Genomic DNA, 26,821 nt, shown 5'->3' on the forward strand with positions numbered 1-26,821 from the left:
TTTGTCTTCCAAAGGTGCTTCCAAGCCGCCGGGCCCAGGGCCAGCCGTCAGCACCGGGGGGATGAAGGTTGTCCAGCTCCCGTGCTCCTCCTCAGCATGGAGACCGGGGAGGAACTCAGCAATTCCACACCGGGACAGTGCTCAGTGGGGTGCAAACCCCAGCCTGGCTCCTGGCAAGCATCCCTGTGCTCGGGTGGGATCGATTTTCCAGGGGGATATCCAGCAGCCATGACCCTATGGAGCCCCACAGCTGATGACGGAGCTGCTACAAGTGTCTGTGTCCCCCCCCCGGCTGGGAGGTCTGTGTGCATCCTTACGAGAGCACGTGGTCCCACAATCCAGCCTGTGATCCGCTCCCAAGGGGGATCCACGTGGGAATGGTGGGGATTTGGGGTGGGTTGAGGGGGGCAGGAGCGGTGCTGCTGCCCCCCGCTGAAGGCAGGGATGCTGCTCGCCCGCCGCACGCGTTGCTGTTGCCATCTGACAGCTCTTGGCCAAAGGAGCTTTTGTGATTCAGCCGTGTTTATCCCAGCCCGTGGCCCGGCCCAGCGTGGGTTTCCATGGAAAACTTCCATCCAAAACAAGGAGAGAAGGAGCTACAGCGGGAGTGACTCAGCCACAACTGGAAGCTTCTGCGGGTGAAGCAAGACAAGGGGAGGGGGGGACTGCTCCCAAAGGCTTGGTCCCGCTCCTGGCAGCGGGTCCCAGGGATGGCCCTGGCTCTCCTGTTGGGGGGAGCTGCGTTGTGTAACCATCTGTGGAACACGTCACCCCCCTGGAGCAACCCCCCCTCAGAGCCTCTTGTGGGGACAGGGGAGGAAGAGCATGGATGAGTAAGGCTCAGACCCACCAGGATCCGCACCCGGAGCCCACCGGGTGGGCAGCGGAGGAGGGCCTGAGTCAGCCACGGCGCAGAGGAAGGGATGCGGGTGTTTGGGGGTGGCAGCAGCTCCTGCCCATGCTGGGCTCCTCCTGCCCTCCCTGGGATGCTGGGAGAGGGCTGAGGGTGCACTGGGGTAAGGAAGGACCCCACTTGGAGATGGGTGACCCCCCCCCGCCTTGCCATAGCACCAGGCTGGGTAACACTGGTGGCTGGGGTTTGCTCTGTCACCCCCTTGGCTCAGGGACACCAACTGCAGCACAGTGTTTTGGAGGAAAACCCAGCTCCTCTGGGTCCTGTGGGGTGGGGGGAGAGGAAACCCCCATAAGCTGAGGGGTGGGAGGACACTGGTCACTTGTTTCCAGGCTCAACTGCATGGCTAGCATGGGCCCAGACGCGGATCTGTGACAGAGGCCAGCATGAAGGTGGGAAAAGAGGCATTCCCAAGGCAAATCCCTCTCGTGATGGACACAGCAGCCACCTCGCTTCTGCCACGGCACCAGAGGCCAAGCACCACCTTCCCCTGCTGCTCTCATAGAGGAGGCTCACCTTTATTTGTCTCTCATGAATTTAAACGGGTACAGGAGCAGGTCCCGGAGCATCCCCATCCCGCAGCACCCTCCTGCCCCGGCTGCATGCAGAGCCGGGCTCTGCTCACTCACCGCACGCCGGGCTCCGTCCCAAGAGCAGGGAGCTGCGGCCGGAAGACGCCGGTGTGTGGCTGCGGGACCGCAGTGCAGGCGCCGGGGCTGCAGTGCCTCCGCCACGCCGCTGGGCCCCGAGAGCTCCGTGGTGATGGAAGAGCCAACACTGAGCTCATTGCTGCTATCCTGCCTCAGCAGCACAGACACAGGCGCAAGGTGCATCCCTCCCCTGCCAAAAAGTGGCCTCTGGTGTCGCCAGTACGGTAACCAAGGGGTGACAGACACCACACACCTTCACAGCAGCCCAGTAAGCAGCGGAGAGGTGACACAGTGCTGCTCTGTGAGGTGATGGAGCAGGCAGGCTCTGCCCGAGCCCCAGGAACCAGCCGCATCCTCCCACCACCACAGAACCAGCAACAAGGCAAAGGGCAAAACACATGCATGAGGACTTGCTTCTGCTGGGATGGTTTTATCCCAGTGCAGCTCCCAGGCCCGTTCCTGGCTGAGCGGACACTGAAAGTGCTGCTGGTCCCTGTCCCGAAGCCTGCTCCATCCACAGCATCCTCCATCCCTCGCAGTGCCCACACCACACTGCACAAACAAGGGACAAATCATAGAATAGTTAGGGTTGGAAAGGACCTCAAGATCATCCAGTTCCAACCCCCCTGCCATGGGCAGGGACACCTCACACTAAACCATCCCACCCAAGGCTTCATCCAACCTGGCCTTGAACACTGCCAGGGATGGAGCACTCACAACCTCCCTGGGCAACCCATTCCAGTGCCTCACCACCCTCACAGGAAAGAATTTCCTCCTTACATCCAATCTAAACTTCCCCTGTTTCAGTTTGAACCCATTACCCCTTGTCCTGTCACTGCAGTCCCTGATGAAGAGTGAAGAAGTTTCACCTAATTTTTCTCTTTTACCAACTCCATTGCACTGTTCCCCCAGGGAAAGCCATGGTCAGGAGCCCTGTGAGCAGAGACCTGGGTATGGTACCTCTAGGCTGCAGAGAGCAGCAGTCAAGCAGGACACCTGGAATGGTAACAGTAATAAAAGATTTCCATGTTTCTGGAAAACACAAGAACCAAAAGCACAGCGACAAGTTCTTCTTGTTCACAAAGGCACTTTGTACAGAGGAAGATACAAAAGGTCCCAACACACCGAACCAGCAGGTATTTCATTCCTGAAAGGAACACCAGCCACACATGAGGGGTTTTACAGACCCAGACCAGCTGGAAGGTTGGCTTAAACTGCTATTAAAGCACATGAACTTCTGGGGTAAGAGCTGCAGGGGCTGGGTGCGCTGCAGACCTTTGCTGTGGCTGAGCTGACTTTGAACACCTATTTTAGTCTCAGAGCACCTCGCACAGGGTCACCTTCCAGTCCTCAACCCCACCGTACCCACACACTCATACCTATGACTACAACAGGGAGATAACAAAGAGCCATTCAGCCTGGGCTAATGCTGCAGAGCAGCAGTGAGCAACAAGGGCTCTTTGGCCCCTCTGGAGGTCACAAACACGGTGCTCTGTCACCAACACACGGCTCGCTACAGCACCATTTATTACAGAGCCTGTCATCAAACTGCCCCAGCCTCCAGGGGCTCAGCCTGTCCCTGTCCAGAGCGGAATCGGTCCAAGAAGTCCAGGTACACCTTCCTCTGTAGTGCAGCCGCAGGGACAAAGTGCCCGCCGGGGTGGCTGAGGACAACAGGCTCCACAAAGCACTGGGCCAGCTCCCTGCTGAGAGAGGCTGCGATGACAGCATCCGTGTCCCCCACAACGTGCAGCGTGGGCAGGGCGATGGGCTCCCGGTAGAAGTGCTCGTGGGCCGGAGCTCTGCTGGCAAAGCCGGCCACCAGGATGGCGAAACCCACCGGGAAGCGGGGATCCCCGCGGGCCCGCAGCGCGCACACCATAGCGGCCAGCGCCGCGCCCTGGCTGAAGCCCAGCAGCCCGTCAAAGGGGCCGTGCTCCGCCAGCGCCGCCGCCACTGCCGACAGCGACTCCTCCAGCCCCGCCGGCTCCGCCGCCGCTTCCGCCGCCTCGAAGGAGCCAGGCCCGGAGAACCACCACCCGCGGGGGGGGTCGTCCCCGTCGCTGTCCTCACCGCCACCGGGCACGGTGTGCGGCGCGCTGAGCGGCACCAGCTCGGCGCGGCCCCGCAGGGCCTTGCGCAGCGCCCCGGTGCGCTGCCGGAACCGCGGCCCGCTCTGCCGGTAGCCGTGCAGCGCCAGCAGCCGCAGCGGGCCCCGCTCCGACATTGCTCCCGCCGCCGCCGGAAGCCAACTGAGGCACTTCCGGCAGCTTCCGCTACTTTTCCCCCCGAAACGCTTCGCGTTCATTGGACGGCGAGGAGGAATAGAGCGCCCCCTCTTGGTTGGAGGTCGCGGAGCGAATAAGGATGCCGGGGGAGCGGCGAGGTGGCCCCGGTGGGGCGGGATGGGACCCCCTGTGCGAGCACGGGCACGGGCACGGGCACGGGCACGGGACGGCCGTGCAGGAAGGCTCGTCCATCGTACCGTCATCCAGGTACTGTTGGTGGTGCACCCCATCCATCCCGGTGCTGGTACCGGCAGCCCCCGGTGGTGCTTACCGTCGAGGAGGGGGGAACAAACGGCGCTGCCTGCTGTGCCGATGCTGGATCCGGGAGCACGGCGACAGCAGGCTGTGGTGCAGGCTGTGCTTAGGAGGCTGCTGGGGTGCTGGTGCTCTGCCCTTCCTTACTGGTGCTCTGCCCGTCCTCCACTGGGCTGGGGGGCACGGGTGGCTTCCCCTGCAGCAGGGACATTGGAGTCAGAACTGGGTCCCAACCCTGACCTGAGCTGTGATGAGCCTGCCTGTGCTCAGCTCACAGCACCCCACAGGGCACGACTGGGGGGATCCCCCCTCCAGGGGAGCCGTGGAGCCAGATGGGTGCCCACCCCGGTAAGGACTGGGGGAAGGACTCGAGTTCCCCTCCTCTCCACCGAGCTGGCACCGGCTCCGTTACTGTTCACCCCGAAGGAAGCCACAGGGTGGCGCTTTTGGCACACGGCACCGGGCGGAACCGTACCGCATACACCGCATGGCACCGCGCACCGTACAGCACCGTACAACGACCGGTGTTCAACCTATGCCAATGCTGTCAACGCCCGTCCCTTCCAGCCCACATGGCCACCAAGAGGCAAAGAGATGCAAGAGAGGCAAAGAGAGATGGCAAAGGGATGGAGAGGGGACCCAGGGACACCATGCTGCCCACCTGGGCCACCCTGCCGCGGTGCAGGGGCTGTGTGCCAGCGTGGTTCACCGTCCATGGCCCCAGGGACTGGCTGGCATAGAAGTCCATGGGGTAAGGCTGCTGCCACTCGATGTCCTGGAGAGCCACCATGGCCTGTGGAGGGGACAGAAGAGTCCATGAGAGGTCCCGGCTTGGTGTGCTGAGCAGGGCACTGCTGCAGTGAAGCTCGTGGCACCAGGAATCCCACTGGTTTCACATGAAATTGGGAATCCCAGTGGCACAGCCTGTTTTGGGGGTCCTCACCTCATAGGGTGTCAGCAGGGGCTTGCTGAAGGCTTCTCCCCAGTCGATGGAGAGGCGGGGACAGGCTACCTGCACCCACCTGGAAAGGAAACACATGGGGATAAATGGGGATGAGGATTTTGAGATGAAGAAGCCACACAGAACTCCTGCAGCAGTCCCCTAGAAGGAAGCTGAGCAGGCAGGGAGTGAAATCCCCACTGTTCCAAAGCCACCTTGCCAAGGACATCCATATCCTCTCCTTGCATAGCAAGGACAGGGGCGCACAGCGCCAGCAGGACATCTTCAAATGGGAATCAGAGGCCTGGACAGGGATAAGGCACCCTGGGGACCCCAGCAGAAAGGAGTTGGAGGGGGACTCAGCAGCACTCACGCATCCACATCAGGGAAGAGCTTCAGCTTGCTGGGGAAGATCTCAGACAGCAGCACCCTTATGAAGGGCCGACCCAGGGCATGGAGACGTGATTCCAGGTGCTGCAGGAGGGAAGAAGGGACCACAGGGTTAGGAGAGCCCAGAGTAATGTCCCTGGCAAGCCCCCTACAGCTCCTTCCTGGCCATCAGACCCTCTGTGTGTCCCAGCTCTGCCCCACAGCCTCGTCCCACGGCAGTTGCAGGGCAGACACAGTGGCAGGGATCATGGCCATGGCTCCAGCTCCATCCCGGCTCTCCCCAGTGCGTGCCTCAGCCTAATGAAGTAATTACAGCTCAATGACAACAATCTGTTCTCGTTAGCGGCTGCCTTCCCTGGGCCGACCGCCTGCTGCGGGCTGCCCGTGACCAGGAGCTATGGGAGGAGGAGGATGGCTCAGGAGGGGCCAGGGACGTCCTTGTCCTCCGGAGCTGGCACTATCCAACCCTGTCCAGCCAGGCCCTGCCATGCCTGTGTCCTGCTGCTGCAGAACAGAAGCTGCTGGGCCCTCCCCCACTCAATTTTGCCCACTGATTCCTCCTGCACTGCCCCAGATCTCACCTGCAGCTCCCCAAAACCTTGGGCTCAGGGCACCCCGCTCCCATGAGGCAGAACTCCCCTTGCCTGGCCAGGGTGCAGAAAGTGCCAGTGCGATGGCTGAGCAGGGATAGTGAACCCTCTCGGAAGTTCATCCAATTAAAGCAAACCCAGGGAATTAATTGCCAAGCTGCTCATGCAGGGGGGTCTCCAGGGTTGGCCAGCTCTCCCCAGCAAGGGGCAGGTTTAACAAGGCCTTCATCAGCTGCTAATTGCCCTGCCTGCTCAGCTTACTGGCCAGTGGCAAGCAATGGGCTGCCAGGTCTACCCTCACTCCAAGGCCACTGTGCCAGCGGTACCATTCTTTCTCCTTCTCAGGGGCAGTGCCCCGTGTCCATGGGGAAGGCGCCGGTACCTGCAGGATGCTGGGGGAGCCCTGTCGCCCCAACGTGCCCAAGATGAGCCCCCAGGAGCGGGCACTGGTAGCGGTGCGGATGGCGTCCTGCCGAGCACGGTGCATGCGCTCGTGGCTGTAGTGCTCCTGAGAGAACACCTTGCTGTAGGGATCATACCTGCAAAGCAGATCACACATACCCCATCACCGACCCCTTCCCTCCATGCTGGCCCCAAATTATACCCTCCCCTCATTAGCACTAATTGCCTCCCAGAGCATCTCTCCCTTTGGCTGCTGAAAAGCCCAGCCAGCTCATTCAGGGTAGAGAGAAGGGGACAAGGCGAGTGCCCCACCTCAGACCCCAACCTGGCAGAGCCTGGGCTCCACACTCGGCTCCGTGCACAGCTCCCCCTCATCCCAGCTCATCAATTATGAAGAAATCTTTGATTTGTTGCTTTGTTTGACGAGGAGAATTTTAATCAAATCCCACTCGGGTTTCGGCAGCTTCACCAAGCGCTATAAACCTGACGCGCGCCTCCCGTTAGTAACAAACGACCTACTAGGAAATTCAGATTTCACCAAATGGCCCCAGCCTTTCACTCTTGATATTTCATCTGCTTTCAGCAGCCTCATCATCGCACTTTATGGCCTCTGCCTGCAGCAGCCAGGGCTTTAATGGCTGCACCTCCACGAGCTTTCACAGGTACTTGTCAAAATGTTTATATTCAGGCGGAGTAAATGGCTGGTGTTCATCACCCCGCTGCACCTCTTCACCCCTCGCCTGCCTGCGCCCCTGCCTGCAGCTCAGCCCTCAGGTTTGGGATGCTTGTGGGGTGGATGGTGGGGAGAACTGGTCCCTGGCATGCTGGGGAATCTGGGATGCTCCTCACTATCGGGACCACAGTGGTACCCGTGGGCTGTGCGTACCTGTAGGCAGGTATCCCAGGGTTGACAATCATGATGGACTCCAGGTGGAAGCGCCCGTCGCCCAAATACCTGCCGAGAGAGAAGGAAAAGCTATGGCACACATTAAACAGCGGCTCCCATCTGTGTGCCGGCTGGATTCCTAAGCCACAGTGTATGGAGATGCTGGGAATGCAAGCTCCCACACTGGGATGCAGGGCAGTGGGCACAGCTCCCCATCTCCATGCAGCCCTCTGGCGGGCTGGGGTGGGAGAAATGAAGAGGGATGCTCTTGGTGGCCAGGAGCTGCTCCATCTCAATGTCTGCTTCCAGATGTTGCTGCTTCCATTTCTAATCAGATTTCAAGTCAGCAATTACATTTCAAAGCCTTTCATTCAGCTGCCCTAATGGAGTGAGGGCTTGGAAAATGAATTCAGACGTAAAACTTGACTAGATTTTGCCCTTAATTGGAGAATGACATTTTGGGAGATCAAAGCTAATTTGTCTGCAAAAGTTAGCCCCAGAGACGTGGGGGGAAGAAGAAAATAACAACATGGGGAGGATGCAGGTACAGCAGACGCGTGCACCTGAGCACCACAGCTCCATCGGCACTGGGAATGGCCCACTCTTACCAATGCAGTGCCAGCCTGCGCAGCCGTGCCTGCTCTGACACCCCTGCGAGACGGGGAAAGCAGCACCTCTCCCTTGCCACTGATGTGTCTCAGGGTGAAGCCGAAGACCCCCCCGATCCCATGCCCAGCAATCCTAAATCCCATCTTCCGCATGGCCATGCTTGGGAATGCACCAGCACTGCTCAGCGTTGGGCTCAGCATTCCCAAACCCACACCTGGGCTCCCCGGCTCCCCCCAAGGGTGGGGTCCTTGTGTTTATTTATTCTGGAGCACACTGTATTCACAGTACATTAAGCATTTCCATTACCTAAAATAATTAGGTGATAGGAAGCGAAGTGCTCCCTCTAATTTGCTGTCCTTAAATAAAATTAATGTTGCCGTGATGTTGGGCCCCGGCCATTTGTCTTTTCCAATTATCCACCTGCCCTTCCATCTATTATCTATTCTGATATACGACTCAATTATTTCCTCTGTGCTACGAGCACACACCACTCAGAGCAGCACAGGGAGATGGAGGGGGCCCATCCATGCCCATGGATATCCCCCTAGACTGCATGCATGCACAGGCAGGGGGTACAGGCAGGAGGAGCCTGGAGGACCTCAGGTACTTACACGATGGCATCTGTATCCTGGGCAAGCCGTGGTGATGTGCAGCCCAAAATCTCCCCCGGGGACAGTGGCTTGCACTGGGGCACACACACCTTGTATTGGGAGCGCAGCTCCTGTGCTGCTGCCTATGGAAGACGTGGGGTTAACAAAGGACGGACCATGGCATCGAGTGTGGCTGAGGCTGGTGATCCTTGGCACTGCTGGGGACACCCCAGCCCTGGCAGTCGCGGTTGTTGTGCCTCAGCACAACGGCAGTGGAGGGGAACTGATCTGCTCAGGGCAGCACCCGGCTGGGTAATGGTCCTGCACAGCCAAAACGCTCAGCAAGGCTCAGCCAACATATCAATTAAAAGACAAGAGAAAATGCTCAACGCTTCGATAGCCCCGTGTTTAGATAGACACGGCTCGGGAGGCTCATTCATCTCCTCCCGTCCTGCCCAGCTGGCTATTCAGGGGCAGGCAGACAGACAGACCCTCCGGAGCTTCCCCTGCCGCTGCCGGCACTGCATCAAAATGCCAAGTGCTCCACTGCCTGCCCTGACATTTACGGAGCAGCTCCCAGGGGAGGCAGGGAGGGTGCCGCCATGAAACATTGATCAGAGTTATCATAAAGTACTTGATCAACATTACAGCAGCAGCATATCATGGCAGCGACTCGACAGAGGGGAACCGGCACCACCAGCACCCCGGGGCAGCCGCTCCAGCCGCAGAGATAGGGCAGGGTCGAGGTGGGGGAAGACACGAGCCTTATCCTGCTCCCTGCACTGCCTGAGTGCCCCCATCTCACCTGCACCGTGGAGACAAACTGGATGGTGCTGACGAGGGCCAGGGAGGTGCCCGCTGGGAAGTTGAAGCGAATGGTCTCAAGGAAATGGGATGTGTCGATCTTGATGTCCACGAACACGTAGAGCATCTTCAGCCCCTGCGTGGTGTCGATGGGAACTGGTGAGAGGAAGAGAAAGGGTGTGAGTGCGGGGTACACCCAGGGTCCTGGTGAGCCCCTGGCTGCTGTTGCCTGCAGCTGGGGGGATAAAGCACGTTTGTGGGGCTCCCTGGGCCCCAACTTCCCCAGGGTGCTCTGTGCCACCCCTCTGCCCATGCTGCCCAGGCAGAGCGTGCAGATGGGAGCCATGGGGAGCACCTGCTTGTTCCTCTCCTGGATAATGGCAGCCTGGGGAATCAATGAACACAAATCTAATTACCCCCGGTGCTAAGAAGCCTCTGTCACCACGATTAAGTGAATAATTAAAGTACACAGAGTCCACATCGATCCATGGCTCCGCGTTCACTTCCCATTTTGGCGCTCTTTGCCTGATCACAATTAAGTGCAAATTACTCCCTCCTGCGGGGCACGTGGGGCCGGGAGGGAGAGGGCAAGCACTGGTGTGCTGCATGGGGACACGTCCCACCAGCGGTGACAGCAGCACCATGGGCAGCCCAAAAGGAGCCCAGCACCCTGTGGGCACCCTGGGACACATTCAGCCCCCTGCAGGCAAGGACCATGGAGCCATAAGCAGCGGATAGTGGCTGAGCTGGCGACAGGAGCAGCTCCAGATGTGACTCCCGTCTTTTGGAACAGCTCAGCTCTTGCACTGGCATGCTCCTAAGCACTATCAGATAGGGTCCCTCTCGACTGTTCATTCATGAAGAGCAGGCCACAAACTAGAGGGTTTATAGTCCCTGTTCCAGTGGTGCCCGTAACCCGCCTTCCATAACAAAGCACCCAGCACAGGTATTTATCACTGCAAATGCTCACGCCGACAAAGCTTTTAGGGCAGAGTTCTCAGCTGGGGAGTCAGTATTTCATCCAGAGCCTGATGCGATTCTTCAAACCCATTTATACGGCCCCATAAAAGTCCAGGAGGGCTGCCAGGTGCCGGGAGCATGGCAGCAGCAGGGATGAACTCTCCTGCTGCTTGCTACGACAATTCTGCAGATCCACCTTAAAACCCAGAGCGCCTTATTGTTATTTTTGGGCTGATTCCATCCTGGGTGGACTTCAAAGTTAGCAGCATCTGGGACAGCAGCGCAGTTTCCATGGCAACTGGATCCAGAGTACTGTCCGCCTGGGGAGCACACAGCCTCCTCCTCCCTTCCCCGCCCAGCCTGCGCTGCACCCGCAAAGCTGCCTTCCCCAGCTCGGGATGAGCGGGATCCCCAGCACATTGCTCTCCTTTATCATCATTCCCAACATCCCCCAAAGCCCGGAGCTGCGGGGCAGGGGGCCAGAACAGCCCCAAACCCCATCCTGGGCGAGCAGGGTCCTGCCAAACCATGGCCTTGCCACTCTGCTCTTGGGCACAGCAATGCGATGAGCGCGCTGCGGCAGCGCACGGCTGAGCACACCAAGCCCTGCTGCCCCCCAAATCCTGCCCGCAGGCAGCCACCCAGCCAGCATGGTGGCCCCATCCAAAGCCAGCAACCAAGGCTGGAGAACAGAAATCCCTTTGGGAAGGGATTAGCCCTTGGCACCACATCTCTGAGCTGGCGCTGAGCAGGGCGGGGAGCGGCTCTGTGCTGCATGGTGGCAGCCTCTGCAGTGCCACCACGCATGGCTGCCTCAGCACAGCCCCAGGGCGAGTGTCACCTACTCAAGCAGCTGTGTCCATAGTGCACCAAGAAGTCAGCACCCAGGGCCCGCGCTGTGTAGTCATCCACGCAGCACGCACCATAGGTCACGTCGCCCATCACCACCACCTCTGCGTCGGTGAACCTGCAGGGAGGAACGACATGGAGGGAGGGTGTGGGACCACAGCCCATGTCCTGCCCCACAGCGGGCATCGCTACCGGGGGACCCCGCGCTGCCATCGAGCCGAAGAGGACAAGCACTGGCTACTCTCTGAGACGTCAACATGATTAAGCTGGAGAGCCGTAATCCGCCTCTTCAATTGGGTAAAGCTGTTTGCAATTCAGCGGATTATCTGCTCATCAAACAATACGCTGCCAGCTTCCTAATGCTCCAGCGGGGAGAGAAGCAGAGGGAGACCCGGCACAGCGCAGTGCCACTGCTCCCACCAGCCAGCCCTGGGGACCAGAGCCACGGGGATGGGTTGGCATCCCCAGCTGTGCCAACCAGGCTGGCTGAGCCCCCAGCCCCCTGTATCCTAACTTGTGCTTGGCCACATCACCCATGGGTGCCGGTTTGGCTAAGCTGGGTGTTCTCCAGGACCAGCTATAGTGCTTAGCTGGCACTTGGCAAGGAAAAGCACTGAATGAAGCTGGTCCTGTTCCCTTGTCCCAGCTCCAACATCCCGGTGCTCCAGTCTGAGCCCACTTGGCAACCACTGCCTGGTTGAGGGGCACGAGGTGGCAAAGCTGAGGCTCTGGCATGATTTAAAGGTGCCACCTTTGTGGGTATTTTATGGCACCATTTGGGGGGATTATTAGCTTGGCTGCCTTCCCAGGGAGCTGCCGTGGCACTTTACGGATGAAAGCAGGTATTGCGATGACAAAGCCCTGAGCCTGAAGGGGCTGCTTAAACCAGATGCTAATTCCTTATTTACTCCGAGGTCACACCAGAAGCTGTAGCTCGATGCCAGTGGAGTCCCCCTTGGCACTGACGTGGGGCCGGGGTGAAGAGGCCACGCCAGCGGAGGAGAACACCCTGGCACAGCATCGCCCCACAGCAGCACCCGGTGCTGGCTGGGGACCAGGGTCCCGCGCGTTCCCCCCTCGAGCGCCAGGCTGAGAGCGTTACGTCGGTGGCAAGAATAGAAATGGTGGGCAGAGCTGGGCAGATGGCAGAAGGTGGAGAAATGGTGGAGCGTGCTGAATATTAACAGCTCCGGCCCATCCGTCAGCGCCCGGGGAGGGGAACAAGGGAGTAGTTCCACTGGGAGCACCCCCGGAGAGAGGGCAAAGCCATCCCCACCTCCCACATACAACCTAAGCATCTCCCGCTCCCTGCAATGTCCCAGGAGCTGAGGACACAGCTGGGGACTGTCAGGAGATGGAGCAGATCCAGCCAGCACCCAAACCCCGTGGTCCCTCACCTCCGGGAAGGAGAGGACGGCTCCTCCGCTCCTGCATGGCCACGCTGTGTGGCTGGGGGCTGCTCGGAAGGTTCCAGAAGGCTCCTCCCCACCCCCCTTGAGCCCCCAGCCCCCTTCCCTAATGAGAGGTGATGAGATGAACATGAATCAGACTCCACACATCTCAGCAAAAGTGGAAAATTATTCAGCTCCTTAAGATTCAGGACGGGGAGGTCTGACTCAGAGCAGCAGCCAGCGCCGCTTAATTTTTTATAGATTAAAATGTATGCAAATTGGCCCAAACCCCAGAGAAAGTCCCTGGGGGTGAAAAGCAAGAAAGTGAAATAGCAACAGTGGAAGGAGGAGGGCAAAGGCACCCGTGGCCCCTGCCCAGCGTGTGGGGCTGCAGCCGGTATTCCATGGCCATCAGCCTGCAGGCAAGGAGAGATGAGGCTGGGCCCTGCCCTGGCCAGTGCAGGGAGCACAGCCACGGCTGAGCAAGAAGGGGAGAAGCCAAGGGATGATGCTTGGTGAGGAGGGAGCCTAATGGTGCTGCCATTGTGGCTGGTGAGGCTGGAAGGGAGCCCAGAAGCAGCCCAAAGGCATCAGGATGGGACAGACCAGGGTCACCCGCGCCGGCTGGGCTGGCTGGTGGAGCAGAGCAGCAATCATCCCTTGAGACAAATCAAAGGCAAGCGCGGGGGCCTCCCCTTGATGTTTTAATCAGTTCGGTGTCGCCAGAGCCTTTCATCAAACTACAGAGGAAGGAAACATCAATTAGCAGCAACCTGCCTGCGATGCGGGTCAGGGAGCTGTGCACCAACCAGTCCGGACCGGGATGCAGGAGAGATGCGGTCACAGGAGCATCCTTGAGGGTGTTTTGTGTCCCTGCGACTCGTGACAGCCATGGAGAGGTCCCAGCAGCACGCTGGCAGGAGGACAGGGTGACAGGGCTGTCCCCGCTCAGCACCGAGCTGCTCACTACAGCTGGGAGCTCATGAATATTGAACACACGGGGAGGTTATTCATCTTTTACGTCCCAAAAAGCTCGGCTCATTCTGAGAAACCACCCGGCCTTAGCATTTTTCTCATCTCCCCCTAATTCATTGCCTCCTCTTTTAAACAGATGGCTCCCAAAATCCCATTTATAAAACACCATGCTCAGTGCTGGCAGGATGAGCCCCCCCCCCCCGGCCCTGATCCCAGGCCACTGGGATCCCCGAACACCTCCAACCCCACTTTCTCACAAGGTGGGAGCTAGAGACAGCAGATACAGGGCCAGCATGTGCCCAAGCACGGGGCAGCCAGTCCCCATCAGCCGAGCGCAGGTGCCAGGCTGGAGCAGGACTGATTTATCCCGGCTCCTAGACAAATAAATGGGAGTGTTTGTTGCTGGCAGGAGCGTGGGGTCCCCTGACACCAGAGCAGTGTGTGAATGATACGTGCTGGTCCTCACTCTGCGAAGCTGTGCTGCTCTCCCCATCAAAGTCCTCAGCTCCGGCACATCCATCGTGCCTGGTGCCACCAGCCCTTGGTGGGGACCAGGATGAGAGCAGCCAGCCCTGGGGATGGAGCTGGCACTGAGGGGCTGGGGTTCCTGTGTGTTCTGCTGGGACAGGGACACGGAGTGGGCTGCTCCTTGGATCACAGCCACCTGCCTCATCTGCATGTGGCTCTTCACAGCACAGTCACACTGTGGTGCGTTGTCACCTCCCTGCCTGGGGATAATGCCCTGCAAATACCCCACGCTCTGTCCCCTGGGGTAAAGGCAGAGCCCCACCATTACCCCTCCAACCTACACCCACTGCAGCACCCAAACCCAGCCTGTGCCAGTGGCTGCTGCTTTCTGGGCGCAGGGGGCTGAGCGCAGCCCCGGCTGAGAACAATGCGTGTAATTAGTGGAGAAGCCACCAAGCCCCATTACCAGACTCCCAACTTCATTAGCACAGGAAGACTGCACCTAATTAAAATAATGAGTTTGCAATTTTCCTGCAAATGGCGCTGGAAGAGCCCTGCTGCAGCTGGGCAATCCCTGCTGCCGGGGTCAGGACAGGGAAAGGTGCAGCACCCATCTCCATCTCCCTTAGGACCTCCCCCTTTGTCCTCACAGGAGGTGCCAGGGACAGCCCCATTATCCCAAAGGACATGCCCTGGGGCTACTCCAGCTTTGCTGGCCCTGTAGCTGCAAAGGAACAAAGTAAGGCAAACCAAAGGCACAGTTCATAGCATGGCAAAGCCACCATGACCATCCAGCACACAGATGCCTGTGCCCTCTCCCCCAGGGCCAGGCCATTAGCATTGCTGGTTGGTGTCAGCTCCATGGGGACACAAAGAGGTGGTGCGGGGCACACGGTGGTGGGTACCACATCAGAACAGGCCTATCACAGCCTTGGGAGGTGACAGCAATATAGGCTCCACACACTCCCCCCTGCCACGTCCCCCCCACACCATCATCACCCGGGCTGAGGTTTTAAACATCTCCAATGAAGTGAGAACTTCATTCTCCCTAATGATGCTGTTGTGCGGTTAATGACGGTGATTAAATTCCCCTGCACAGCGGTGCAGCACCCGCTGCCAGCACCTCCAGCTTGCGCCTGGAGGACAAGGGGAAAAGGGAAGGCAGCGCTGGCTGGCCCAGCTCCGGCTCTGTGCAGCTGGGGCTGGATCCTGACCTGTGTTAAGTGTCCCAGGATGGCCCTTTGGGACCTCTCAGTGATGCCTCCAGCTTCACCATGCGGCTCAGTGGCACCGGGGACCAGCCATAAGGGGTTATTTTGTCCTTGTTGTCACAACCACTGGCCATAGTGGGGCACTTAAACCCATGTCAAAGCAGCTGGGTTGCGTGCATGGATGTTTAACCCTATACAGATCAACCAGAGACGATTCAAGACCCCCATCACTCTGAAACATCCCTGTGCCTCGTGGCACCATGGTCACCAGGATGATCTGTGCACTCCCAGCACTGCCTCACATAGACACCCAAAGGCCCTCAGGCTATTAGGAGGTGCTAAGACTGTGACAGGGCAGCTTTTGTGGACATCAGAACACCCGTGAACCCCATCACCATTGCCCATCCGCACTGACTGCTTAGCAGGAGCCGCTCACCTTGTTGTGGCACAGGCAGAGGGATTAGCAGCCGTGAAGCCCAAGAGCTGACTTTATTAACATGGCATCAAAACCCCAACTGATCCTTCCTGGGGTGGGGAGAGGAGGGGTCCGCTCCTTGCTGCACAGACCCCCATCGAGCTGGAGGTGCCGGGGGCACCGCTGCCACCTCCCCAGCACGACAACGGGTGGGCTGGGGCGCTGCCCCCCTCCCCGAGCCGCAGTCCGAGCTCCCCCCACGCTCCTCTCCCTGCTGCCGCCCCCCAGCACGAGTTACCCTGCGCCGGATTGCATCAGCCGTGACAAACGGAGCCGATTTGGAAGGTGCTGCAAGAGCGGCGTGATGCATTTTTGGCAGCCCACCGACCCACCATCAGCTCAGCAGACCCCGGCCCTGCCACCGCCCCCCTCGCCCCCCGCAGCCAGCTGCTCCCCCCAGTGTGGGTTCGGTAATGACAAAGCTATTAACGCTAATTAAGCGGGCTTCACACACCGGTCAATGCTGTGAGTGTGCTCTTGGCTTCAATGACTCCTTTCCAGAGCAGTGACACGGTGACACTTCAGCTACATCTTCATCCCCGCAGCCCCTCGGGGCTTGGCAAGCGCCAGTGCAATGCTGGGAAGACCAGACAAGATGCTGGGGGGGGTGGTCCCTGGGGGGCTGCTGATTTCCACATCGCAGTGAGAGACATGGTGACACTGCCATCCCCCTGCACAGGGACATATGGATCCGCAGCACCACATCCTTCCTAAGCCACCGGTGCTGCAGCGCAGCAAGGCCACGTCCGCGCACTCCAGCACCACAGGGCCATGGCACAGATTCTGTATTGAAAGGCAGCTCCAGCAGAAGGGATAAATATTCCTTCTGAGCGGCAGCAGACACAGCTCCGGGCGAGCTGGAACATGCAGGGATGGGCACCGTGGTCCCAGGGGCACCAGCCCCAGGCTCGGCTCTGCAGCCACTGCCAGAGCACACAGCAAAGGAGGAGCTCGCCGGCATCCCCAAGCCCCAAATCCCACAACAAGGAGGGAGCAGAAGGCTGCAGGGATGGGCTGGGAGAAGGGCTGCATTGAGCAATGCCCCCCCGTGGGCACAGGTACCCCTGGCACGCTCAGTCCTCCATCCCCTCTATCCCCAGTGGGAAGGGAACATGTCCCCCCCACCCAGGGGTGACAGCACCCCAAGCTCCCATCCCCAGCCTGGCTGCATGTGGCTGCAGCGATTCTTGTCACATCAAAGGCTCGTCCAGCCACACTGCCAGGTGAGGAAGGGGTGAGGAGGGCCAGCAGGAAAAGTCGAGCCACGATTCCACATTAGTGCCCGTGATGAATATTAATAGCAGGAGGAGGCAGCGCTAAGGAGGCCACCTGGCAATTCACACCTCAACTACAGCCACGCAACCGGGTCCCAAGCGTGTCCCCAAGGGAGCAGGGACAGGGCTGGGTTCATCCTGCCCATGGCCACAATCCTCCAGCACCCACTGCTGGTACCCATCATGGCCACATCCACAGGCAGAATGAGGCACCCAGTGCTCCCAGCAAGGCACTGGGGTGCTGCACAATGGGAGCAAGTCAAGGACGTGGCCTTGAAGCCATCTCCCTCCCAACCACCAACCCATAGGTGCTTCCACATCCCCTCTCTCGGCTGGGCACCTCTACCCATGCAGCACCCATCTCCATCCACAACCTCTCACCCTGGCACCCAGCACCCCTTCGGAGCACCCCCAGCACTGAGGGTGAGTCCAGCACCCTGCATCCACTGGGAAGTAGGGCTTAAGGTTTCATTCAGATAAAAGAAACCTCTTAATCCGCTGCCTTTGAAGTCGGAGACATGAAAGCGGCTGGGTGCCAAAGCCGGAGAGGAGGCAGCTCCACTTAAAGGGACAAACCCACACGGAGCTGCCCACACTCGCACCCATCCCCTGGCCCCCCGCACCCATCCCCTGCCCGCACCCACCTTCCCACTGCTCCCTCGCCCAGCCCGAGCGCGGGGCTGCCACGATCCTGCGGGGGAAACGATGGCAAAGCAGGGACAAAGCCATAGGCACGGCTGCCTTCCCACCCGGCACGGCACCAGCTGCTCGGCTGGCGGCGGCGGGGAGGCAGCTCGCTAATGAGAGCTTCGACCCCGATGGCAGACGAGGCACAGGGTGCTATTAGCACTGATTCACTGGGTAAAACCAGAGAGGGGTTGGGGAGGGAGCGGGGAAGGGAGATTACAGCCAGCTCCTCTCTGGTGTCACCTCCCAAGTGGCATTGAGAATGAAGAAAGGAGCCACATGGCGGGAGCTGCTTACAGACCCCCGCTCTGGGCCACCACCGTGGCCTTAGGCCTTCCCTGAGAGCAGCAGGGCTGCAGGGACAGGATGGTGGCACAAGGGAGGAGGACAGGAGACCTGCACAGCAGCGGTGGCCCCGCTGGCGTCAGGCGGTTGTTAACACGGCTGCCCCCCGGCTCCAGCACCAACCCTGAGCTTGTCCCAGCTCCCAGCACAGCAGCGAGGACCAGGCTGGCACCGTGCCTGTCCCTTGTCCCCAGGGCTGGCAGCAGGTCCCTGTGATCTGCTGCAGGGCCACAGCGTTGCCTATGCTAGGATGTGGCCAAGGTGTCCCTGCGAGGGCAAGCACACTGGGCCTCCCTTTCAGCAGTAGCTTTGAGCTTCATCCTGCCCAGGCAGCCCCATCCAGCAACCATCCTATTCCCAGCAACAGCCCCATCCCCTCGGGAGCCCCTGGAGCAGGGAAGCATGGAAAAGCTGTCATCTTACCGCTCAATGATGTCTGTGATGGTGCAGGCGAACATGAGGAGCCCTTCTGGCATCTGCAGGGCCACTGAGAAGAGAAACAGCCCCGGGGTTAGGAGGGGCTGGAGGGGACACCCTGAAGCAGGGACCTGGGCACCAGCCAGGTCACAGAACAACCAAAACCAGCCAGGAATTGGCCCAAAACCCCAGTGACTCTGGCAGCCGGGGTGCACGTGGTCCTGCTTTGGGCTGTATCATTGCCCCTGCTTGGATCCAGCCCCTCATTCCCATTAGGAACCCGCTGACACTGCCGGTCTCTCCCGCTTCCCTCAGTAATGACTTCTACATTTTAATTAAGTGCTGCTCAGGAAAAGGCACTTTCTTCTGTTTATTTTAAACCTGCTCCTAATAATGTGCCCCTGGTTCTGCTGGTACAGGAATGAGTGAATAATCATCCCCTATTCAGCCTCTCCACATCATTCACTATTCTACATCCTTCTATCATATCCCTCTTCGTTCACCTCTTTCCCAGCTAAAGGATCTAAATCTATTTAATCTCGCCTTAGACAGAAGCTGTTCCAAACCTTTGATCATCCTCGCTGCCCTTCTCCACACCTCCTCTCCCTGCTTCTCTCCCTGTTTTGGGAACAACGCTGCATTGTGCCTTGCAGGAATACATTCATCAACAAATGATGCTGCCTGGTTTGTTCCTTCCTCACAAGCTTGGAACAATCCCTTTGCCTCTGCAGCCCAGCTGGGCCCCCTAATGCCTGGGGTCCAGGGAGGAGCCCTTCCTGGATTCCCCCAGGCCAGTGTAAAAGGAGCAGGGACTATGGAGGAGGAGATAAATGGAGGAGGCCCCATTAATCCCATTGTCTAACCTCCCTATCCCAGCAGTATCTATCCAAGCATCCTCTTTAGATCCCCCTCCAACAGAAATCCCTGTGCTGCCAAGCCCAGCCCATTGACCAGCATGGAGCTATGTAAAGACCTGGCCTAAACCGGGTTAATCTCACCCTGCTCCAACCCAGAGGGCCCAAGGGAAGCTGCCTACGCTCTGCCAGCCCCTGCCTGACCCTGGATCATGGCAGTGGCATTCCCCATCCCATTTAGGACTGCCCTCCACCCCAGACCTCTGCCAACAAGCAGACCTGCAAACCTCTCCCAGCGAAGGCAATAGGCAGCTCTGTGCCAGCATGGAATACAGGGAGAAAGGATGACACCCCCCAAGGCCCATTGCATGCAGGACACAGGCAGGGCTGGCTGCATCCCGATGGGAAGCTGCGTTCCCCCAGCAACGAGCCCCTGGCTGGGCTGTGTTCAGGCAGGGTTTTAAATCCCAGCACGGCTGGTTGGCTGATGGGCTGCAATCCCAGCTCCCAAACCTAAATCCCAGACGCGTATTTACATTTAATTAGGAGGTGCCAAGCAGCAGAACACAGCAAGGAGAGCCAGAGCTGCACGGATGGGCAGCCTCAACGCATCCCGCACCGCAGATGGGATGGACCGGGCAGCCCCACAGCTTCCAACCCTTCGGCATCGCAGCCCAGATCAGCCCAGCAGCAGCTCCTGGAACATCCCCTGTGATGCTGCCAGCTCGGCTGCAGCAGACAGAGACATTCCCAGGTGGACACAGCATTCCAAATCTGGCTCTGCCTGGAGCCTCTAGCACCAACAACCCTGGGAGTGATCCCTGCCTACATAGGAAGCAAGAGAGGGGACACTGATGGCACCCAGGGATGCTCCACACCACGATGCCTGTAGCTGATCACACACTGAGTGGGGGGGACACCATCCCTGGCACCACCCCAAAGCATCCCAGTGCCTGCTCCAGGGCCACTTCCCACCTCCCCAGGGCTACAACAAGCCCCTAAAGAGGGTTCAGACCAGACCATAGCATGGCCCAGCTCCCTGCCAGCCCTCCTGGAGCTGGGAGTTGTGGGGCTCCCTCTGCCCAGCCCCAGCAGCATGGCAGGAAAGCGCAGGGAAAGAGGAGAGCAGCAGGGACCTGGCTGGTATCCCAGACACATCTCAAAGGCTGACAGGTCCGCGCGGCTCAACCTGTCCTGTCCAATGTGATTATAATCCAGAGATACAGATCTATTAAAGCCCCTCGAGGGGAGGAGAGCTCGCCAACACAGAGCTCAAACACGCCAGGGCACGCAGGGCAGCTCAGCACCGTCCCTGCCCAGCTTCCCCAAGCTCCACACCCGGTCCAAGCAGCTCCCCTTGCCACCGAGGGGCTCAGCATCACCACCGCACCCCACTGCAGCCCCAAAGCCCTCGTTCCCAAGGGTTGGTGCTCACCCTTCTTGGCCCGAGCCTGCCGGATGCGCCAGATGGTCTTGGGGATCTCAAAGTTGTAGTTTCGGGGCAGGGCTTCCGCCGCCTCCCGTAGCTCCACGTTCCCGAGGATCTCCTCGGGAACCTGCTGTGCCACGTGCCGCGCACGGCCTCGGCCTGCGGGACAAAGCGGGGGGCCTAAAGGAGCGGCCAGGAGGGCAGCACACCCCATACATACCCTATGGGCCACCAGCATCCTCACTGCCCTTACAGCACCCCCGGGGGCAAGCGGGCAGAAGGGGATGAGTTTCTGCCCTTCATTATGGCATTTTGGGGGTAAAAGCATGCTTTTTTTTTTTTGCCCATAAAGCACCACTGTAACTACGAGCGGGGCTGGCTCGCCCCAGGTCCCAACAGCAGGCACAATCCTCATTGCCTTTACACTACCCCCGGGGGCAAGTGGACAGAAAGGGGTGTGTTTTTGCCCTATGGCATTTTTGGGGGTGAAAACACCCCCTTTTTTGCCCACAAAGCACCCGTGTGAGTGGGGCTGGCTCCCCTTAATTCAATGGACCAGCAGGCACAACCCCCTCATCCATAGCACCCCGGGAGGGGGGGGGGGTGTCCAACCTGCCTTATCCAGGGGCTCCCGTTATCCCACTGCGGGGAAAACAAAGGCAGCAGCAGCGGGCGAGCCAAGCTCGTCCCTCGGGCAGCTCATCCCGGAGCCGGCCCCCGCCGGCACCCGCCTCCCCACAGCTCGGCGGAGCCGGAGCGCGGCGGGGGAGTGACAGCAGGGCGCTTATTCACTCCTTCCAGCCCAACACCAGCACTCATGAGCCAGCGAACCCTCCCCGCACGGCCCACGGCCGAGCCGTCAAAGGGCCAGCTGGGCCGGGCCGCTGGCGGGGGAGGCCTCCCCGAGCCAAGGAACCGAAATAGAGCCCGGTAACGGCGCCGGGGACGCGGCGTTAACCCCGGTCTCGGCCCACCTGAGGCGGCCACCGGGACCACGCCGCCGACCCTCACGGAGGCCGCCATTGCTCTGGAGCACGTGAAGGCGGGAAGGCAGCAATAAGCGAGCCCCGCGCTAGGCCGGAGCAGTCGCCGGCCGAGAGATCGAGTGTAGGGGAGGGGTGGGGAGCGAACCGGGAGGAGACCGACGGGACGGGCGGTGCGGAGGGGAGCGATGGGTCACGCACACGGTGCCCGATGGGCCTATGGGTGTGCGGTGGGATGTATTAAGCGCTGTGGTGGTCGGGATGCCACGTTTTGCACCGGGGAGGTGGCCCCCCCGCCGTGTCTCCATACCGGTGATGACGGCTCCGGGGCTGCCGGTGGCAACGTTAATACAGGGATGCGGCGAAGGCACCGGAGCTGCTGCCATGTCCTCTCCCACCCGTGTCACGGAGCAGAAGCCAAATCCATGCGAGGGGTGGGGCAGGAGGGACCCCTGGGGCAGGGGGACCCCCGGGGGGGGCAGTGGACCCGGGGGGACAGCGGGATGCCCCCGGGCATAGCGGGGACCCGGGCGGGGCGGTGGGGACGGCAGCGCTCCCGGTGGGTTAACGGGACAGAGGGGAGGAGGAGAAAGGGACCGGAGAGGGAGAGAAGGGACAGCCCGGGGGCAGCGGAGCTCCAGTGGGACGTTAGGAACTCGCTGAGGAGTGCGGGGACAGCAGGGACCAGGGAGGGGAGAGGGGACAGCAGAGCTCCCGGTGGAGCACCCGTGATCCCGGTGGGATAGCAGTGACCCGGTAGGGCGGAAGGAACGATACAGGGCGGAAAGCACGGGAGGGGGTGACAGGGACCGTGCGGGCGCGGAGGGGACAGCGGGAACAGCAGGGAGACCGATCCGGTAACGGGACGCGGAGGGACACCGGGGGACGGAGGAAGCGATGAGAGGCGGAAGGGACGGCAGGTCCCCGGGGAGCCGCATGGCCGGCGCTGGGCAGACGGGACCGCGGAGACAGCCGTGAGCCTGGCAGGCGCGCACGGGTCGTGGAGCAGACCCCCGATGCTTTACCGGGACAGCGGGGGTGGGGACACACGACGACACGGAACGACGGCGGAGGGGACGATGATGGTGCGGGGACGACGGCCGAGTCCCAGGGGGACCGCAGAGCCCCGGGGGGGCAGCGCTGGGCTGTGACCGCCGGTGGGGCGGAGGGGACCGGGGGTAGCGGGGGGGGGGGGGGGGGGGGAGAGAGGGGAACGGGAGCAGCGGCACTTTCACGAACTGTCCACGGGAGGCGGGAGAGGCGGCGGCGGCGGCGGAGGAAAAGGGGGGGCCCGGCCGGGCTCGCCCAGCCCAGCCCAGCCCAGCCCGGTCCTGCCCGCCCCGTCGCTGCCCCGCCCCGCCCTGCCCAGCCCTGCCCGCCGCTGCAGGCAGCGCGGCACCGGCACCGGGCGCCCCTTTATAGGCTCGGTCCGAGGGGGTGGGGGGCGGCGGCGGCCCCAGCCCCGAGGGGGCGGCTCCCCCCTAAAAGCCGGCGGCGGGACGCGCGGCGGGCACAGGCGCGGCCGGCGCTCCCGGTGCTCCGGGGCCGGCGCTCCCCGGTGCCGCTGCGGCTCGGCCCGCCATGCCCCCGCGGGGGCCGCTCGCCCGGGCCCCGGCTCCGTGTTCCCGGTGCAGCAGCAGCCACCGCTACCGCTGCCGCTCGCCGCTGCCGCGCCCGCGGCTCTGAGCGCCGCTGCCGCCGCCGCCGCCGCCGCCGCCGCCGGGAGACCGCGCCCGCCCCGGCTCCAAGATGCTCCGCCAAGGTGAGCGCCGCACCGGGAGGGCACCGCGTACCGCGGGCACCGGGGGCAGCGGGGCCGGCCCCGAAGTTTGTCTCCCCGCCGAAGTTGGGGCTGCGCCGCCGGGCGCCCCCCGCCGCCGCCGCGTTACCGGCGCCGCCACCGGTGCTCGGGTACCCCCTGGGGTCCCCGGGTAGCGGCACCGGCGGCGCACGGAGGGAGCGCAGCGCGGCGGGGAAGGAGGGAGAGCGGGAGGAGCGGGATGGAGGCGCGGCGAGCGCCCGGTCCCGCAGGACCGGGGACGCGGCGGGTCCCGCGGGTCCCGGGGTTCGGCGGGTCCCGGAGGCAGCGGAGCCGCGGCGGGCGCGGGGGGGCGTCGGTGCTCGTCCGCTGAAGCGAGGGAACGGGAAACGGGGCTCAGCGGGGGACGCGGGGGGGGGGGGGGTCTGCGGGGAAGTTGGGGCGAGCTGTCCCGTTCCGCCCCCCCGAGGAGATTCGCTCCGCTGTGACATCACGCTTATTTCCATGGCAACCGCCTGGGACATCATAGGGGAGCTTTTTGACATCACAGCGACGGGAGAAGCCGGTTCCCCCCCGGGGGTCCGGGACGGGACGGGGGCCGTGCAGGACCCCGGGCCCCGCCGCAGCCCGGTCAGCCCTGGGGCGATAGCGGGGACAGCGGCGGGGATCCCGGCCGGACCCCGCATTCCCACCCCACACCCCAGTTTGGGGTGAACCACACAGCCCCGGGCCCAGCCCTCACCACCACCGTCACCACATGCCCCTCTCCAGCGAGGCTCCGGCGGCGGGTGAAGGTACCAATGCTGTGCCAGCACCCCCAGCATCGGGGTGCAGACCTCCAGGCACGGCACAGACCCTGCTGCCATCCCGGGGATGCTTTTTCCCACTGGGAAGCTTTATCCCACCGGGAGGAATGTCACCTTGCGGCTTGGATGCTCCTTTCTCCAGCTCCAGCTTCGGCTTTGTTCAGCGTGTTAACCCAGCCAGGCTGGCGGTCTTGGGAATAAACCCTGAGCCCATGGAGCAGCTCCGGTTCCCAGCCTCAGTTCTCAGCCTTGATGCTGCTACCTGGAGAAAAAGCATCATCCAGGCTGGAAAACTGGGATCCTGAGGTAGAGGCAGGCGGCAGGGTTGCATCCCACCAGGGGTAGCCTGTTAAGGTCAAGATCTACAGCTTTCATTTCTGGAGCTGGGAAAACAAAATGCAAATTGAAGAGCCTGTGGGCTAATGCACAGCCTATTCTTAAAGTTTTTGTCTTGTTAAGCAAGGAAATAGAGTGCCAAATAGGCTTTGTTAAGTGGCAGCCTAATTAATTATTTAAAATCTTGTAGCTGTCTTTCATTAGAATTTATCTGTACACCAACCACAAAATCAGTCAAACACACTCATTTATAAGTTAATGCCGTTCCTGAATAATTCAACAGGCAGTTAGAGGAGGCCTCCATCCCACCCAAAGGCTCTGCCCTCCCTGTCTCCCCATCACCGGGTGTCTCCAGACCCCAGCCTTTGCCTCAGTTGGGGTGCAGAGGGGACACCCCACAGTGAGGTGAGGGGAGATGGGGAGAGCTGCCACCGGGGCGCAGGACCGGGGTCAAACCCCTCCGTGGGGCTCAGGGTTTTGCTGAGGGATGCGACAGCACAAGGCTGTGCTGACGGGAAGCAACGCAGGCTGATGGTGGCACTGCCAGCGCCTTCCCCATCCTATTGTTGGGATCAGGGATGAGGGATGTGGAAGGATTGGGGCAGCAGGAGCTGAGCTCAGGGGATGTCTCCAAGGGGTAAGCAGCTCCGTGTGCCTTCTCCAGGGGATGGATGGCTTCACACGTCGGGTGGCAGCATGGTTGGGGCAGCACTGTGATGCCTGTGGGTATTTTGGGCCTCCTGCACTCCAGAGCTCCAGCTGCGAAGGCACTAGGCAGGATCCAGGGAGGATTTTGGGCACTGGGACATCGTCGGTGGCATGGCAGTGGGTGACAGCATGGGCGAGGGTGCCAGCAGGACCAGCCCTGTGCCATGCACCCTGCCTGAGGTGGCGGCAGGCAGCAGTGCAACGCTGGCAACGCAGGAGAAGGAGATTTCCAGGTCAAGGATGCCACCAAGGTCATGGGCAGCCTTGTCCCTGCCGTTGCTCAGCCCATCGATGGGGCATCCAGCCCTGTCCATCCCTGCATGGGAGCAGCCGGCGGGCAGGGTGCGGGCACAGCCTGGGCTGCGGTTCCTGCGCCGTGGAGCCAAGAGCCCAGAAACCTTTCTGCTTATAAAAGTTTAATCTCCTAAAGAGCTGAGAGGAAGCCACAAGCTCTCTGTGCCTGGTGAAGAGAGGGAGGTGGCTGGGGGCCGGGCAGGATGTGGTCCAGGCTGTCCTTGTGGTGGTGCTGGGGGGGGGAATAAAGGGGGGATTGGGCAGGCGAGACCTGCCTGGAGCCAGAGCCGGGATGCGAAGGAGCCGTCGCTGCTCAGTGACCCGCATTGATGGAGCCTGGCAGGGTCAGAACTGTGTCCATGCTTGGATAAACGCTATTCCCACCTTTTGCCCCAAGTGCTGCACCGGTGCCCTGTGGTCCCATCCGGCTGCTTGAGATTGCAGGTGACATTCCAGGTGGAAACGCTACCCTAAAAGCACCAGTAAACCTGGAAACTTCAAAATAGGCATCTTCTGGTGTGATTTCACACCTACCTTTCCCCAGGGCACTCGAGCCTGCTGGAGCCACGGGCACTGGGTCCCTGTGATTTGCAGGATGAGACCGCAAGTGGGATGTTGTTCCCTGGGGACCAGACAGGGACTGGGGCTGCTGGAAACATCCTTTATCAAGAGCCAAAAACCCCATTTGGAAGCGAAAACCAAGCAGGGAAGAACAGGAGCCTGGAGGGATGTGATGTGAGCTATGGGCAGTCAGGGATACCCCCCACTGGGGTGTATCCAGCTCCCAGTGATGCCCTTGTCCACGCCTGGAGCAGCATGGGGGCAAACCCCCCTTGCAGAGGAGTGACCCAAGACATGGCTATTTCAGCCCCACAGCGTTGAGGGGGCAACCACCAGTCCCACTTTGCCCCATATGGGTGATGCTGCTCCCCATTCCCAACCCATGGAGCTGCTCCAGCAGAAAACTCAGGCTTTGTTTGCAAAGTGCAATCCCAGGGTTTAGCCACGTTGGGTATAAAGTGGTTATTAACAGCAGATCATGTCTTTAAAAGAGCTTTGGTGGAGCAGCAGGCAGCAGCACTCAAGCAAGGCACCAGCACCCGAGCAATGGTGGCTGTTGTTTCGGATGGGTGAGGCGCTGCCCCAGTCCAGCACCCACCAAAGGAGGCTGGAGTCTGATTTAGGAGTGGAGGCAACAAGTGGGAGGCCATAGGGTGATATGGGGCTGGGAGCAAACAGGATACTGATGGGAATCAATGAGGAGGAGCCAGGGGTTCCATGTG

General features: G+C 60.8%; 3 protein-coding genes across 3 annotated transcripts in view; 1 reads left to right on the forward strand and 2 right to left on the reverse strand.

Annotated features, from left to right (window-relative positions):
* Window positions 1–2,568: 2,568 nt before the first annotated feature.
* Window positions 2,569–4,093, reverse strand: OVCA2 (OVCA2 serine hydrolase domain containing). The gene is given in 2 exon segments (XM_065694604.1): window positions 2,569–4,031; window positions 4,033–4,093. Coding segments are annotated over 2 exon segments (978 nt in total). The 5' UTR covers window positions 4,086–4,093; the 3' UTR covers window positions 2,569–3,106.
* Window positions 4,094–4,212: 119 nt separating this feature from the next.
* Window positions 4,213–21,649, reverse strand: DPH1 (diphthamide biosynthesis 1). The gene is made up of 11 exons (XM_065694603.1): window positions 20,659–21,649; window positions 18,376–18,439; window positions 11,123–11,244; window positions 9,319–9,473; window positions 8,535–8,656; window positions 7,315–7,383; window positions 6,409–6,565; window positions 5,420–5,520; window positions 5,050–5,128; window positions 4,768–4,899; window positions 4,213–4,302 (listed from the first exon to the last, which is right to left on the reverse strand). Exons 1-11 carry the CDS (start codon window positions 21,065–21,067, stop codon window positions 4,213–4,215), a joined length of 1,500 nt encoding a protein of 499 aa, XP_065550675.1. The 5' UTR covers window positions 21,068–21,649.
* A 1,662-nt stretch (window positions 21,650–23,311) lies between these two features.
* RTN4RL1 (reticulon 4 receptor like 1) overlaps window positions 23,312–26,821 on the forward strand; it is a 29,959-nt gene continuing 26,449 nt past the window's right edge. The window contains exon 1 of the mRNA XM_065694515.1: window positions 23,312–23,397. Coding sequence (XP_065550587.1) covers window positions 23,385–23,397 — 13 coding nt within the window. The 5' untranslated portion in view covers window positions 23,312–23,384. The remainder of the gene's footprint in view (window positions 23,398–26,821) is intronic.

Source organism: Lathamus discolor, chromosome 14 (assembly GCF_037157495.1).
Source record: "Lathamus discolor isolate bLatDis1 chromosome 14, bLatDis1.hap1, whole genome shotgun sequence".
In the NCBI taxonomy this organism is placed as follows: domain Eukaryota; kingdom Metazoa; phylum Chordata; class Aves; order Psittaciformes; family Psittacidae; genus Lathamus; species Lathamus discolor.